This window comes from Coregonus lavaretus (assembly GCF_964263955.1).
Source record: "Coregonus lavaretus genome assembly, chromosome: 5".
Classification (NCBI taxonomy): Eukaryota; Metazoa; Chordata; class Actinopteri; order Salmoniformes; family Salmonidae; genus Coregonus; species Coregonus lavaretus.
This window is the reverse complement of record NC_139992.1, coordinates 30283701-30301801: the sequence shown is the minus strand read 5'-3', so window position 1 is coordinate 30301801 and position 18101 is coordinate 30283701. Positions and strand designations below refer to the sequence as shown.

Here is an 18101-nt window from a genome sequence, read left to right as displayed (position 1 = left end):
AAAATAACAAGTGTGTGTGTGGGGGTGGGGGGTCCCAGACACAGCAGAGGTCCTTCTCTCCTCTTCTCCTCACAGCGCTTGGAGTTACAGTGCCCCATTTTTGATCACAGACACGACTGGCTCCATATTCATAGGGCGTTTAATGGACAAACGGTTTCAGCACCGTTTACATTAGCACTTTTTAGAGCATCTGTCAGACATGCTTAGTGTCAGCTAGGTATCAGACTGTAAACCAACCAGCCATGCTAACACCTTGCTAGGATAGCACTGCTAAAAGAGCATGTAGACATTCTTCTCTCTTCTGTTGCTGTTATTAAAACCAATCTTCATGTCTATGCGTCCGCTTCTATAGGCTACCTGTCTGGTTTATTATTCTGAATAAAACCCTGATAAATAATGTATCTGCCAGCTCTGTCACAATGTATCATTTTCTATTTCTTAAGAAATGCACTGTTGGAGCTAGGAACACAAGCATTTCGCTACACCCGCAATAACATCTGCTAAATATGTGTATGTTTGATTTGATTTAAGTAGACATATGATGGAGACCTGGTTCACTTAAGACACAGTGAGCTCCAAACGTATTGGGACAGTGACACATGTTTGTTGTTTTGGTACTGTACTCCAGCACTTTGGATTTGAAATGATAACATGACTATGAAGTTAACGTGCAGACTGTCAGCTTTAATTTGAGGGTATTTTCATCCATATCGGGTGACACGTTTAGAAATTACAGCACTTTTTGTACATAGTCCACCCATTTTAGGGGACTAAAAGTATTGGGACAAATTCACTTATGTGTATTAAAGTAGTAAAAAGTTAAGTATTTGGTCCCATAATCATAGCACGCAATGACAACATCAAGCTTGTGACTCTACAAATTTGTTGAATGTATTTGCTCTTTGATTTGGTTATGTTTCAGATAATTTTGTGCCCAATAGAAATGAATGGTAAATAATGTAGTGTCATTTTGGAGTAACTTTTATTGTAAATGAGAATAGAATGTTTGAAAAACACTTCTACATTAATGTGGATGCTACCATAATTACGGATAATCCTGAATGAATCGTGAATAATGATGAATGAGAATATTACAGACGCACAAATATCACACCCCCAAGACATGCTAACCTCTCACCATTATTATTATTTTGGGGGGGGGGGGGGGGGGGGGGGTTGATATGTGTGTCTGCAACTTTCTCACTCATCATTATTCATGATTAATTCACGATTATCCGTAATCATGGTAGCAAGTATACAAGTAGAGATATAATTAAAAAAAGGGATGTCATCAGGGAGAGTTTCTGAGAGTCACTTCACCCCTGGAAGAATACAGTGGCTTGTGAAAGTATTCACCCCCCTTGGCATTTTTCCTATTTTGTTGCCTTACAACCTGGAATTAAAATGGATTTTGGGGGGTTTGTATCATTTGATTTACACAACATGCCTACCACTTTAAAGATGCAAAATATTTTTTGTTGTGAAACAAACAAGAAATAAGACACAAAAACAGAAATCTTGAGCGTGCATAACTACTCATCCCCCCAAAGGCAATACTTTGTAGAGCCACCTTTTGCAGCAATTACAGCTGCAAGTCTCTTGGGGTATGTCTCTATAAGCGTGGCACATTTAGCCGCTGGGATTTTTGCCCATTCTTCAAGGCAAAACTGCTCCAGCTCCTTCAAGTTGGATGGGTTCCGCTGGTGTACAGCGTCCCTGACCAGTTTGGAGAGCTTCTTGGTGTTCATGGTGCCGCTTGCTTGGTGGTGCCCCTTGCTTAGTGGTGTTGCAGACTCTGGGGCCTTTCAGAACAGGTGTATTTATACTGAGATCATGTGACAGATTATGTGACACTTAGATTGCACACAGGTGAACTTTATTTAACTAATTATGTGACTTCTGAAGGTAATTGGTTGCACCAGATCTTATTTAGGGGCTTCATAGCAAAGGGGGTGAATACATATGCACGCACCATTTTTCCGTTATTAATTTTTTTGAATTCTTTGAAACAAGTTATTTTTTCATTTCACTTCACCAATTTGGACTATTTTGTGTATGTCCATTACATGAAATCCAACTAAAAATCAATTTAAATTACAGGTTGCAATGCAACAAAATAGAAAAAATGGCAAGGGGGATGAATACTATTGCAAGGCACTGTAACTGCTGCTTCTTCAACAGCTAATGGGGATCCGAATAAGGGGGGTTTCTCCCTCTGAGCTCCTCGCTTCCCCTCTCTTCCCTCTCTTCCAATCCCTGCCTCTGCTCCTCTCTCAGCCCATCTCAGTCACTCACTGTCCCTCACGTTCCCTCACTTTCCCCTCTTGGCCCCTCAGTGCCAGGACCAGCACGCAGGACTTGAGGTAGTTGAGAGCTCTGGACAGACAGGACTGAATGCCCACCTCATTCCTCCCTTCATTTTTACATTAACTCCCCTCTCCTCTCCTCTCTGCCATAACTCCTTGGCCATGACACCACCATGGTGTTCTTGCCTGCTGGTACACTGCCTGCTGCAGACCCCTTTATTACTCCTGACCGGACCCCTACACTCACACAGACACAAGTTATATTATCTTCTTCCATTCACTTTCTACTGACATCACTACTGCTCCTGTATAAAGCCCAGCAGTACTATCATAGGTCATCTTCCAGGAAACACGTGTAGCTTCCTTCTGACAGCACAGAACCTCTCTCTCCAGTCTCCACACTGACAATCAGAAAAATACCACCAGAGCTCATCTGTCCTCTCCTCCAGAAATTCATCCAATCCAATAGAGGATCCATTCTAGAGCTGGGCGATATGGACAAAAATCCATATTGCGATACATTTTCTCATTTTTTGCGATAACGCTAAATCAGCGAAAAATAACTAATTAATTTCTGGGGAAGAGCTAGAGTTGGGCAATATGGACAAAAAGTAATATCGCGATAAATGTAACTATTTTACTTTACATTAGAGGCAGGGCTCTAAACGTTTTGTTTTCCCAGTGACAAGTAAGACAACTGAGATTGTAGCCTTTGATTCAAAAAGTAAGCTATTTCCTCTAACATATCCAAGAAATGCATGATTGATATTTTGATGTGCAACCTGTCAAAATATGATCCATAATTAGATTTATTTATGGCTCAGAGAAATTGCCAACATCTTTGTGCATATTGGCCTATAGGGAATTATTATTTACCACCTGAGGAAGTGGGAACGCAAAACACTAAGCTAGATTGCTAACTCTAAATATGATATTGTTGCTAGATTGCCTTGTAGGCTAATTGATTAATCTATCAGTAAATGTAGGCTAGTGTCCTACAAAAATGTTCCTGAGCTAGCCCTATAGGCTACTTGATGTAGGCCTATTCACTGCAAATGGCATACTCCGCTCCGCAGGCGCACCAAAACCATACTAACTACAGCCTACTCCGGTTGCAAAGTGGTACCATGAACTCAATATTGAGAAATACATTATATGACAGTAGTTGATTTAAAAACTGTATTTTTCTCTCAAAAGCATTTTGAGCAACGGTAATATGCTTGTGCTTCTCAAAATCCATCCGACAGCAAAACAGGGACAGGCAGATACTTTCATAGCCTGTGCATTATGTTGATTCCTGCTATTATTGTTGAACAAATAACAGTACAATATAGACCAGTGGTTCCCAACCTGGGGTCCGCTCCCCCCTTTGGGGTCCGCCAGAGTTCACAGGGGGACGCGTGATCTCATTTGCTTTGAGGTCAAACATGCATAAAATGTCCCACTATAATTGAATTGTAAACTTTATACATTTTAAAATGTTATTAAAAATCATATGCTTGCAATGCCAAGGACCATCTAAAAAATAATAATAATGGCAGAGAAACTTAAATGTGGTAATTCCCCGGGAAACAAATTTGCACGTCAATGACCCGCGCTCAATCAGTTTCAGCTAGCAGCTCGATTTTCCTGCAGTCAGAACATCAATATTTTATGAATAAAACACCATGTCTAAGAAACATAAAAGTGCTGATGACTCATCATCAAAAAAATAAGTAAGGCTATATCTCGAGAGTTAGGACAGGACTCGGACAGAATGTGTCATTTGTGGCGAGAAGCTAGCTAATGACAGCATGAAGCCAAGCAAAATGCAACAACACCAGGAAACAAAACACCAGGAGACTATTGGTGAAGGTCAGGATTTTTTTGAGAGGAAGAAGCAGTTGGCACTATCAAAAAGATGCACAGACATCAGAAAAGCATTTGAAAGAGCAGGCAGTGATTTACACACAGCCCACGGCGGTGTCAATTGAGTGTTCGCTATAAATTGCCAAGGCTAAAAAGCCGCACAATATTGGAGAGCAGCTAATCAAAACCCGCCTGCCTGAAAATTGTAGAGGCTGTGTGGCCCACATGTGGTGGATAAAGTGAGAACCGTCCCACTCTCTCACAACACTGTCAAAGACAAAATTGATCAAATGGGAGGAGATTGTCAAAACCAGCTGCACGAGAAGCTTAGGAATGTTCCCGTTGCCATTCAGTTGGATGAAACAACAACAGTGTCAGACGAATCCGTGGTCATCGTTTATGTGCAATATATTGAGGGTGATGACTTGAAACAAGACATTCATATATCTACCAATCTAGCCACAACAACAACAGGCCAATATATTTTTATAGCTATGGACTCATATCTCTCATCCAATCATCTGCCCTACGAGAATATTGTTGCATGCTGCACTGATGGGGCTGCAGCATTGCTGGGTAAAAACAAGGGATTTAACAGCCGATTGAAGGAAAAAGCCCCGGGTGCGCAATTTTCCACTGCATGCTACATTGCCAAGCATTGGCCAGTAAAAAACTTTCGGAAGACCTTAGTAACACCCTGGCAACTGTTGTTAAAGTTGTTAACTTCATTAAGGCTTGCCCTACTAACAAGACACTGTTTTCCCAGCTGTGTGAGGATTAAGCGCATCAAACACTGCTGTTACACACAGAGATACGCTGGTTGTCACGTGGACAAGTGCTTGTGCGTTTTATGGAACTGCAGGAAAAAATAAAGGAATTCTTGCAAGATCACAATCGACCACTGTGCGAACAGCTGACTGATGCGTTTTGGATCAAAACGGCACACGTAGCAGATACATTCACCCTCTACAATGAGACAAACAAGCGGATGCAGGGTCCTGAATCAAACATCATGCAGTGCAAAGACGCTCTTGACGCTATTGTGCGGAAACTGGAGTACAGAGTTGGAAAAATTTAAAAAGGGGAGCTACAACAATTTCCACTGCTGATGAAACAGTCTGGTGGCACTGTGCCTGTGTCTTTACGCACTGAGTTTACCCGGCACATGAACATGCTCCGGGAGGAAATTAAATCCTGTTTTGCCGATGTTGACGAATACTTTTCAAAGGAATCGTGGGTGATGGACCCTTATATTTGCAGTCTCGAGGACGTGGAATTCCTCGGCTGTGAAGAGGAGGTTGCAGACCTTCAAGCCGATTCTGTGTCAAATAAATATTTCCAGGAGAACGGATACAAAAGGTTTTGGATTGTCAAAGGACATGCTGTTGCACCCAGACTGGCCAAACACACAGCTACAAGGGTTTATCTACCATTCAGCACTACGTACAGTTGAAGTCGAAAGTTTACATACACCTTTGCCAAATACATTTAAACTCAGTGTTTCACAATTCCTGACATTTAATCCTAGTAAAAATTCCCTGTCTTAGGTCAGTTAGGATCACCACTTTATTTTGAATAATGAAATGTCAGAATAACAGTAGAGAGAATTATTTATTTAGGCTTTTATTTCTTTCATCACATTCTCAGTGGGTCAGAAGTTTTCATACACTCAATTAGTAATTGCTAGCATTGCCTTTAAATTGTTTAACTTGGGTCAAACGTTTCGGGTAGTCTTCCACAAGCTTCCCACAATAAGTTGGGTGAATTTTGGCCCATTCCTCCTGACAGAGCTGGTGTAACGGAGTCAGGTTTGTAGGCCTCCTTGCTCGCACATGCTTTTGCAGTTCTGCCCACACATCTATAGGATTGAGGTCAGGGCTTTGTGATGGCCACTCCAATACCTTGACTTTGTTGTCCTTAAGCCATTTTGCCACAACTTTGGAAGTATGCTTGGGGTCATTGTCCATTTGGAAGACCCATTTGCGACCAAGCTTTAACTTCCTTACTGATGTCTTGAGATGTTGCTTCAATATATCCACATAATTTTCCTTCCTCATGATGCCATCTATTTTGTGAAGTGCACCAGTCCCTACTGCAGCAAAGCACCCCCACAGCATGATGCTGCCACCCCTGTGCTTCACGGTTGGGATGGTGTTCTTCGGCTTGCAAGCTACCCCCTTTTTCCTCCAAACATAACGATGGTCATTATGGCCAAACAGTTATATTTTTGTTTCATCAGACCAGAGGACATTTCTCCAAAAAGTACGATCTTTGTCCCCATGTGCAGTTGCAAACCATAGTCTGGCTTTTTTATGGCTGTTTTGGAGCAGTGGCTTCTTTCTTGTTGAGCAGCCTTTCAGGTTATGTCAATATAGGACTCGTTTTACTGTGGATATAGATACTTTTGTACCTGTTTCCTCCAGCATCTTCACAAGGTCCTTTGCTGTTGTTCTGGGATTGATTTGCAATTTTCGCACCAAAGTACGTTAATCTCTAGGAGACAGAACGCGTCTCCTTCCCGAGCAGTATGACGGCTGCGTGGTCCCATGGTGTTTATACTTGCGTACTACTATTATTTGTACAGATGAACGTGGTACCTTCAGGCTTTTGGAAATTGCTCCCAAGGATGAACCAGACTTTTCTGAGGTCTTGGCTGATTTCTTTTGATTTTCCCATGATGTCAAGCAAAGAGGCACTGAGTTTGAAGGTAGGCCTTGAAATACATCCACAGGTACACCTCCAATTGACTCAAATGATGTCAATTAGCCTATCAGAAGCTTCTAAAGCCATGACATCATTTTCTGGAATTTTCCAAGCTGTTTAAAGGCACAGTCAACTTAGTGTATGTGAACTTCTGACCCACTGGAATTGTGATACAGTGAATTATAAGTGAAATAATCTGTCTGTAAACAATTGTTGGAAAAATTACTTGTGTCATGCACAAAGTAGATTTGCCAAAACTATAGTTTGTTAACAAGACATTTGTGGAGTGGTTGAAAAACGAGTTTTAATAACTCCAACCTAAGTTTATGTATAACACATACATTATAGCTCTGTCAAAACCAGTGTTCACATGATGTGCATGTGTGTATGCAACAAACTGCCCCGTTACAGTTAATCGGTCTGAGGGAGATCTAGGACAGAGCTATATAGGTGCTGTTAATCACTTATTATGCTGATAATTAATTATTATTATTATTTTGGTAACAATGTGTGTGTGTGTGTATAGGCCTACAATTAAATTATACACAAAGATAACCAGGGCAAACCAAAGAGAAAAGGAAAGAAAAACTATAATTGATGTACATTTTTGTCAATAAAGATTTGGAATGAATCACTTTATTATTTTGGTGTGTTTGTGTTTGTGTGTGTGTGGGGGGGGGCTCAGCTTTCCTTAGATACAAGTAGGGGGGGCTCCAAGGAAAAAAGGTTGGGAACCAGTGATATAGAAAACGTGGATTTATATTAAGAAGCTGAGGAAAGCAGTGTTGTTCTTGTTTGAAAAATATTTTAACTGCATGCTGTTGTTTGTTCAATACAGAGTGAATCTCGAGCACGAGGAACTGCCTGGTTGAGTGACAGGGGGCAGGGCTTGGTGTGTGGGATTTGGAAGCGGCAAAAAGCATTAGTGTGCAACTGCAGCCACCAATCCGGGGCGTTCCTGCATGGGGGCGTTCCTGCAAGGGGGCGTCCCCCCGCCGGAGCATCCCATTGGTTCCTGCATGAATGCCCCGCCCCTCGAGCAACCCACTTGTTACTGCATGAACGCCCCTCCGCTGCCTCTTGCAGTATGGATATTATGCATGTCAATATCGACATTTCAATAAAAGAAATGTATGAATTGTGCAGCCCTACTTGGAAGATATAGAAACCTATGCGTGGAAGTAATGAACCTTGACTGTTTAAAACGAACAGATGTGTTTGTATCCCATACACTACAGATTGACATCAATGAAATAAACAGAAGCACGTCTTAGTTCTTGCATCATCAAAGGAAGGAAGACATAGACGTTTGTTTGAAAACTAGCAGCAACAAAGGAACAACAATAGAGACAAAAAAACAAGCGTAGTGGCAGCAGCGATAGCTTAGCGTTGTTACAGAGCAAAGGCGAGACGAGAAGACACAGATGGAACGGCAGCCTTGATCCTGTCTGATAGACGTATTTAGATGGTGTTGATGAGAGAGAAAAACACCAAGTGCAGGTGAACATCTTAATCATTTCCGTGACAGAGGAAACTGTGATTCACATTTCACACACTCAACTTCCTCACATCTTTAACACCTCTCTCTGGTGTTACAGTGCCTTCAGAAATAATTGACACCCCTCGACCTTTTCCACATTTTGTTGTGTTACAGCCTGAATTCAACTATTTTGTCACTAGCCTACACACAATACCCCATAATGTCAAAGTGGAATTATGTTTTTCAATATTTTTACAATGATGGCCGACCAAAAGGCAAAAGGCCTCCGGCGGGGACGGGGGCTGGGATTTTAAAAAACAATTTAAAAAAAACATTTTGGACAAAATGTGTGAGTGTGTGAGTGTATGAGAGAGCGAGAGCGAGCGTGTGAGAGAAAGCTTCAGACAGAAGCGTAATTAGCCTGCTTATTCAACGGCATGAACGCTCCAAAATCACTCTTTCCGTCTCGCTCCCTTTCTCTTACCCTCTCTCATAAAAAAAAAAAAAGTGAAAAACAACAGACAGCACATCAAACCATCGTGTTACGTGTCAGGTGGAGCACGTTTGAAGGATTGTTGGCTTTGTAAGCTTTCAAAGCTCATCAGCAGCGGCACATGAAGCACATAGAAACAAAGCAAAGCAGGCCAGGAGACTGAGGATCTGACAGACTGAGTCAGAGACAAGGAAAGAGAGGGGAGTCAAAAGCAACAGAAACAACTATTTTCTGTTTCACGCTTCAGCATGCAAACAACTGCAATCCCCCGGGTTCACAACCCACCTTCAGAGCACTCTCTGGAGTGGCAGAGCAGCCATTTATTCATCATCTAGGAGCACAAACACACTAGAGTGCACGCATGCGCACGTGCATACACACACACACAATCCCCCCACCCCCCACCCCCCACACACACACTCCCCCACCCCCCACACACACACTCCCCCCTACCCCCACACACACACGTCATTTGAGATGCTTTGCTCTTTTCATATCAATGTTCAGTTTACACAGCACAAGAGAACATTAAGTCATCAATTTAATAAAACATTCATAACACAAATCATTTACACCACATAAACTCACACAGCATGGATCCAAGCCAGCTCTATTATGAGAGGAGAGCCTATTAAAACATTTAAACTAGTATCTCTTCATGCTTTGGTATTCCCTTGAGTGAGGGAAGCAGAGGGACTGATGTATTTGAAATCAAACACATACACTATTATCTAGTCTTTGGCTTTCTATTCCAGTGGCGGCAGGTAGCTTAGTGGGTAAGAGCATTGGGCCAGTAATCGAAAGGTCGCTGGTTCGAATCCCCGAGCCGACTAGGTGAAACATCTGCCGATGTGCCCTTGAGCAAGGCACTTAACCCTAATTGCTCCTTTAAGTCGCTCTGGATAAGAGCGTCTGCTAAATGACTAAAATGTAAATAGAAGCAAAAAAGAGGAGTATTCCCTTAAATGAGAGAAGTGTCTGGAAGAGAGGGACTCACCCATGCACAAACACATACTATCTAGTCTTTGGCTATTCCCTTGAGTAAGGGAAGTGAGGAGGGAGTTAGAATAGGGAGGAAGAGGACAGAGGAAGAGGCGGGAGGAAGAGGAGTGTGGACGAAGAGGGAGGAAGAGGGACTCACTGATGTACTCAAAGACGTAGACGACGAAGAACGGCGTGACGAGGTCATTGATGCCCTGCACGTAGCCGCTGGCCGGGTGGCGGATCGCCCAGATGAACAGGATACGCTCAAAGATCTGACAGGCAGACGGAGGAACACACAGTCAGCACACACACACACACTATGTATAGAGCACGGTATGTAGAGGAACATGCGAGCTACTTCTAGATTCAGTATATACGAGCCATCTTGTTTATATTTGTAAATTGAGTACAATAAGTAAGCTTGCTTGTTTTAATGTGCAAGTCAAAGTCCTTTTCAAGGACGATAAAGTCAATCTAGCCATCTCTCCATCTAAGATATGCCTAAAAAGGAACAGACATACTACAGATGACGAATCCATGTAAAACAGTGAATAATGTAGATTTACTTCTGTTTCATATATTTGACTTTCTTTAACAAGATCACATGATGGTTTCAAACCAACACAGAATAGCCCCGCCCCATGCCCACCGGTCAATCAAAGAGCAATATCGGATTAAGTTATAAATAATGCATGTTTTAATCATTGACATAAAGGTTTGATCGTGTTAGAGAAGTGAGGAAATTAGTCAGAGGCATAGGACATGCATGTGTGGTGAGTGGTGACATGGAATTGAAGCCTGTTCCAGAATATCCTATTAAATGTTCTTAGAACTGAAGAACACACTACACTTCCAACATCAATTTCTCATCGGCGGGTTGGACCCGTCTGTCTCTTTACTACTGCTGGATCAAGAACTTTGAACACGCTATCAAACTTTTGTATTTTCTCCTTTCTTTCCTTCTTTCTCTAATCTTTTCTGCAAGGCAGACACTTCCATCTTCGTTACAGGCTCGGTCTACGAGGGTTTTAATGTTTCACCTTGCTGCTGTCAGCCCCAAAGAATTAAAGGAGTCTTGAAGTGCAGTGCAAATCAACCACACACATTTCCTGCGTCCCAAATGGCACACTAAAACATGTTGGTTGGCTGCCTGGGGTGCCGGCGTCTTACGCTAGCTAGTACGGTTTGGCGATGTCCTTTTAAAAAGCCGTTATTTGGACATGTATGGGATTCACATCTCCCTACTGCTGTGCCCCTGCTTTCATCATCAAAGCCACATCAAAGTGGGGCGGGGAGGAGGAGGAGGAGGAGGAGGAGGAGGATGAAGGGGAGTAAAGGGGGAGTGCTAATGTGAGTTTCTCCTTTTAACAGCCCACCCTCCCTTCTCTCCTCCTCATCTATGTCTTCCCCTTTGCCACCCCTTCCTTCCCACACTAATGCGCTCTCCTCCTCATCCTCCTCTTTCGCTCCCCCTCTCATCACCCACCTCCCCTCTCCTCTTTCTGTCCTCTCACTCCCTGAAACAACCCACGTTCTTGCTCCTCATCTTTTTCTCACCCGTCTCCCCTCATCTCCCTGCAGCTAGAATTCATGGCCAGAGCTCCTACACTCCGTCAGAAGCCCATCAGAGGGTGGAAATGAGACACTAAACCAGGTGGAGGAAATCAATGGCCAGAGAGAGAGTGAGTGTGAGAGAGAGAGGGAGAGAGGAGAGGCCAATAGTGAACACATTATCCATTTATTTGCTTTGCAGACACCCTTTACCCTGACCACTCCAAGGCAGATTCTGAGCTTCAATTGGAGATTCAAGAGGCTGAAAGACCCTGCCTCAGGCCAAAATAATAAAATATTGTAATTAAAAATAAATGGATCAACAACAAAAAAATGTAACTCGCTGCAGCAGCAGAGTAACAGATGAGGTATGTTGACCTCATGGTGGTAACTGATTAGATGGTGGTCAGTGTGTTATCAGGAGAGGACAGGGTTGAACAGTGTAAGTGTGTGAGGGTTGGGTCCAGACATTAGTGTGTTAGGTTATGGTTATGCAGTGTACAGGCTGCCCATCAAGCCACAAGCACAGGGAATCAATGACAGTGAGTGGTCAGTAGCCTGGTCCCAGATCTCCATGTTATTTTGCCGAAACATGTTGTAGTGAGGAGTTGGCTTGGCTATTACAGATCTGGGATTAGGCAAGCTTTACAATGCAGCTCTCTAAAGGCTACTAAAAACCATAGGACTGATGAGTTATGTATGTTTTAATCCAATAGCTTTTGCATACTTCAGTGCACCATCACTGAATTATTTGAATTTGATCATGCGTTAAACCACGACTTGCTTGGATGAGCATTAGGCTTTCACCCCTCTGTCACCCTCCTCCTCCTCCTCTTATTTTCACCCACGGTGCTACATCGCCTCCCCAAGGGAGATCACGAGAGGACAGAATTGTGTGTACGGACACACATGCGCGAACAAGCGGGCACACACGCTTCTCTCTAGCTTCATGTCCCCATTAGCTCACTGCTAATGTGTGAACAGCATGTCTACAGCCATAGTGGTCCACCAAGGCCAAGGCTATGTCCAATGCTGTAGGTCTCTTAGGGAGAGACCTCTACCCACACAGTGTGACAGACAGATTCCATGTCTGTGCCATCGGAAAAACGAAATGTTGCATTACGTCTCAGGAGAGTTTTTCAAAAGCCTCATAAAGAATGGCAGTGATCGGTAGATGGTTAACAATAACAAATCAGACATTTAATATATCATTAAGCATGGTCAAGTTAATAATTATGCTGTGGTTGATGTATTAAACCACCCAGACACATCAAAGATGCAGTCGTCCTTCTGAACTGAGCTGCAGGACAGGAAGGAATCTGCATAGGGACGTCGTTATGAGGCCATTGGTGATTTTAAAACAGCTACAGTTAAATGGCTGTGATAGGAGAAAACTGAGGATGGATCAACAACATTGTAGTGATTCCACAATAATGACATAAATGACAGAATGAAAAGAAGAATACAAATATATAAAATAAGAATAAAACATGCATATGTATGCAACAAGGCACTAAAGTAATACTGGAAAAAAGCAAAGGAATATACTTTTTGGCCTAAATGCAAAGCCTTATGTTTGAGGCAAATCCAACAATAATATAATAATAATAATAATAATAATAATAATAATAATAATAATATGCCACTTAGCAGACGATTTTATCCAAAGCGACTTGCAGTCATGTGTGCATACATTTTTGTGTATGGGTGGTCCCGGGGATCGAACCCACTACCCTGGCGTTACAAGCGCCGTGCTCTACCAGCTGAGCTACAGAGGACCACGTTACTGAGTAACAACACATTACTGAGTAACTGCCTCCTTATTTTCAAACATGGTGGTGGCTGCGTCATGGTATGGGTATTCTTGACATTGGCAAAGACTGTGGAGTTTTTCAGAATGAAAAGAAACAGGATGGAGCTAAGCACAGGCAAAATCTGCTTCAGTCTGCTTTACACTAGACACAGAGAGGAATTCACCTTTCAGCTGGACAATAACTTACAACACAATGCCAAAATCTACACTAGAGTTGCTTACCAAGAAGACAGTGAATGTTCCTGAGTGGCCAAATTACAGTTTTAATCCCATTTATAACACAATAACATTTGAAGAAATCGAAAGAGGATGTAGACTTTCTATAGGCACTGTCTGTACACAGACTGTGAGAATCAGAACTAATAGAGACAGAAATGTGTGATTTTTAAGACAGCTCTGCAGTCGCATGCATCACCATAACAAGGTATTTCAGGACGTAAATAAAAAAAAATGATGGAAATATTTCAATGCAGGCCTGTGGCCAGCTACACTAGCATGCAAAGAAAGGGTGAGGGATGAGGAAAAAGAGCAGCACAAGGAGAGAGTCGGAGGAAGAAAACACAACAGTAGGAAGAAGGAACGAGGAGAGTCGGAAGACGGGAAGAGAGGGGGAGCGAGAGAGAGAAGTAGGTGAGGGAGAGAGAGAAGTAGGTGAGGGAGAGAGAAAGGGGCAAAGGAGTGAGAGAGAGAGAGAGAGAGAGGTATACGAACAAAGAGGGAGATACTGTACATTAAGAAAAATATATAGATATTGGGGTGGGTGTGTGTGAGGACGGTTGGCCCATTCATTAGTATTATTTCATAGCACGGAGGTAGTTGTGTGGCCTTGGAAGGGAACGGGGGAAGAGTAATAAAGGACATGGAGGAAGAGGGGTGTGACTCAAAGCAAACTGTTTTCTAAAACACTCTAAAAAACGACTCCAGATACCAGAGTGCAAACAAAACAGCAAAACCTCACTGAGGAACCATTCATTAAACCAGATCATTTCAACTCTTTAGTAGTCAAGAGAATGTGTGAGTGAGTATGCGTGCATGCATGCATGGTGCAGTGTGTGTATGTATAATAAGACCAACAGGATTTCATACATTAGCTAGCTCTAGGTGAGTGACTGCCTGGGCAGGGTAGTCAGTGTGTTCTGTATAGAAAGTCTCACCTCTTGGACAGAAGCTTGTTGAAAGAGAGGAATAAGGGGATTAGTTCTTGGTATGTCAATGTGAATCTGCAGAGAGAAGAGATAAAACAAACAGAAGAGCAGCCGAGGTTATCATATGCCATCACAGAGAGGGAAGAGGAGGAGAGAGCGCTGGTTAGTGGATTCACTGGATTGAGGGTCCAGTGCATGTATTGATGGCAGAGAACTGAAGAGAATTGGACCTCCTAGGCTATATTTCTGAACTGGGTGAAGGGGTAGAGTGGCTCACTTGCGCTTTCCAAACCAAACCCCATTTTCTCTATAGATTTCACAATGTGTCAGTGCAGGGCACACACACATACACCTTGTCATCACATATGTGCGGAGGAGAGCCTCGTCAAACCAGCGAACCACCGTCACCCAGTTCAGAACTTGGAGCCTGCAGACAGACGGACAAACACAGACAGGGCAGACCAGACGGGAACCGGACCGGTGTCATGCTGGCGAGAGAGGGTTGGTCTGCTGCCTCTTTAACCAGTCTTACCTCTGCCACCATAGGCTGCAGCATTAGACACTCCGGACTCATCCGGGGGATGTCTATACGAATCTGGTGGCGCGGAGAAAACAGTTAACACAAACACTTTACACACACACACACACACACTCAGTCGTCACGCATACACACACAGACCGTGCACAACACACCCACACATGCACACACACACACCAGGGACATAAGTTAACACACTCAATTGAACACATATCCACAGTGGAGTTTTTCCCCAGCCCTAGATGTGGAGGGAAAAAAACAGTAGTTTTTCATAAACAGTACATACCGCTACACACACAACAACATGAAGCAATTCAACAAGATACAGTACAGAAATGTGACTGTAAAAAATAAGAAGCCTCTGTTTTCGACTGAGAATCGAACATGTCAACTCTAAAAAACTACTGTAGATGTGTGAGCGAGTGCCTGATAGTCCCCTCCTGAGAGTGTGGGAGGGAGTGCCTTTCTAGGGAGTTTTTCATTGCCACCGTGCTTCTACATCTGCATTGCTTGCTCTTTGGGGTTTTAGGCTGGTTTTCTGTATAAGCACTTTGTGACATCCGCTGATGTAAAAAGGGCTTTATAAATACATTTGATTGATTGATAGATAGAAAGATAAAGTTAGAGCGAGAGGGAGAGGGCGAGACATGGAGAGAGATCCATGTACAAAAACAGAGAGAGATAGACTACTGTAGGGAGATGAAAGGAGTTACAGAAGAGAGAGACTGGGGAACAGAAATTCACAGGAGGCTGACAGTCAGGTCAGGCAGACAGACAGAGGTCTTGCACTGCCAATGTCAGGGAGTTGAGCGCTGACTCAGGAACAGCAGGGAGCCTGTGATCAGACAGAAAACATCCTCTGCCACTGAACACAGAACTGAGATCAGTGGAGAGAAGAACGGTCTCCAGACTCCCTTGCTGAGACTACATTTCTACTCAGTTTGCTGAAAGACTAAAACTCTCCCATTTTAAAGTAAATATCAGTTATTTTCTTAAAGGCAAAGAAATGACTTTTCTCTCTTCATCTTACTCTAACGGGAAAATGGTTGTTTATCTCAGCATAGTAAATATTGACGCACCATAGTAAATATCATGCGTGTGTGTGTATTACGATCCTCATGGATACCGGAAATCCCCACAAGGATAGTAAAACAAGGACAATTCTCCCTCGCAGGGACAAAGGCTATTTTAAGCTTAGGGGTTAGGTTTAGGGTTACAATTAGGGTTAGGAGTTAGGTTTAGGGAAAATAGGTTTATCAGAAGTGATTTCCCTGATAAACAGAGAGTGAGGGGGAGAGGGAGAGAGGAATTTTGTGAGTGTAATGTTTACTGTTATTTTTTTAAATGGTATATTTCACTTCTGTTTACTATCTATTTCACTTGCTTTGGCAATGTAAATTTATGTTTCCCATGACAATAACGCCCTTAAGTTGACAATTGAACTGAGAGAGAGAGAGAGAGAGAGAGAGAGAGAGAGAGAGAGAGAGAGAGAGAGAGAGAGAGAGAGAGAGACATTCTTGTCTAGCCTCATAGTGGCACTGCTATGTGTGCGAGGTGAGCAGCATGGAAAACCACTTATCACCGTATAACTGGATCTGTAATCCAGCCTCGCGGCCGCTGACAGGCAGTGGCTTGGCTAGTCTGGGCTGTGGTTGAACGAACACATCAGGGACAAAGGGAAGGACTGGTAAGAGGGCTTGGGGATTTACACCCACAGGACAGCCCATTCTATCTGCACAAATGAATATGTCTGCAGTCTGTCTGTCACTGAGATGAAGGGGTCTGAACTGTAAATGGCTGAGGATGAATTATATTTATCCACCACTGGAATGGGTGAACAGTGGAGGAGCTGAGCTTAGGATAGACAGACTGCTGTCAATATATGAGTGCATGGCTCAGTGGATATAGGGATACAGAAAGACAGGGGGGAGGAGGAGCGCTAGAGAGAGAGAGAGAGAGAGAGACAGAGAGAAATGGTGACTGTGTGTGAAGTCATAGATAGCATCATTACCTGTCTGTATGTGTCTTGGTGGTGCTCGTCGTTGCGTGAGTCGTAGTACTGTTCTATGAAACCAAAGTATTCCTGTCTCTTCCTCTGTAGCGTGCTCTCTCTCCTCTCTGTGTTGGCAGGAAGGTAACCCTGGGAAGAGTACACCAGAACTATTAGGATAGCATAGGGCCCTCAAACTCAACCTTGAAGCCAGTTCCACGCCTTTCAAAAATATTTGTTATATATATATATATATACACACATCAGCGTTGAGATTGCCTGCAATGACAACAAGCTCAGTCTGATGATGATGTGACACCGCCCCAGACCATGACGGACCCACCACCTCCAAATCGATCCAGCTCCAGAGTACAGTCCTCGGTGTAACACTCAATCCTTTGACGATATAACGCGAATCCGGCCATCACCCCTGGTGAGACAAAACCGCGACTCGTCAGTGAAGAATACTTTTTGCCAGTCCTGTTTGGTCCAGCGACGGTGGGTCTGTGCCCATAGGTGACGTTGTTGCCGGTGATGTCTGGTGAGGACCTGCCTTACAACAGGCCTACAAGCCCTCAGTCCAGCCTCTCTCAGCCTATTGCGGACAGTCTGAGCACTGATGGAGGAATTGTGCACTCCTGGTGTAACTCGGGCAGTTGTTGTTGCCATCCTGTACAGTGAGGGAAAAAAGTATTTGATCCCCTGCTGGTTTGTACGTTTGCCCACTGACAAATAAATTATCAGTCTATAATTTTAATGGTAGGTTTATTTGAACAGTGAGAGACAGAATAACAAACAAATACAGAAAAAAGCATGTCAAAAATGTTATAAATTGATTTGCATTTATTATTAGGGAAATAAGTATTTGACCCCCTCTCAATCAGAAAGATTTGTCTCCCAGGTGTCTTTTATACAGTTAACGAGCTGAGATTAGGAACACACTCTTAAAGGGAGTGCTCCTAATCTCAGTTTCTGACCTGTATAAAATACACCTGTCCACAGAAGCAATCAATCAATCAGATTCCAAACTCTCCACCATGGCCAAGACCAAAGAGCTCTCCAAGGATGTCAGGGACAAGATTGTAGACCAACACAAGGCTGGAATGGGCTACAGGACCATCACCAAGCAGCTTGGTGAGAAGGTGACAACAGTTGGTGAGATTATTCGCAAATGGAAGAAACACAAAATAACTGTCAATCTCGGACTGGGGCTCCATGCAAGATCTCACCTCGTGGAGTTGCAATGATCA

The 18101-nt window shown here is 43.2% G+C and overlaps 1 protein-coding gene across 1 annotated transcript in view; it reads right to left on the bottom strand.

The window, feature by feature from the left end:
- LOC311129131 (TBC1 domain family member 22B-like) overlaps positions 1-18101 on the bottom strand; it is a 193745-nt gene that overhangs the window by 118569 nt on the left and 57075 nt on the right. The window contains exons 7-9 of the mRNA XM_084161423.1: positions 16873-17001; positions 14333-14398; positions 9972-10086 (exon numbers count right to left, since the gene is read on the bottom strand). Coding sequence (XP_084017549.1) covers positions 9972-10086; positions 14333-14398; positions 16873-17001 — 310 coding nt within the window. The remainder of the gene's footprint in view (positions 1-9971; positions 10087-14332; positions 14399-16872; positions 17002-18101) is intronic.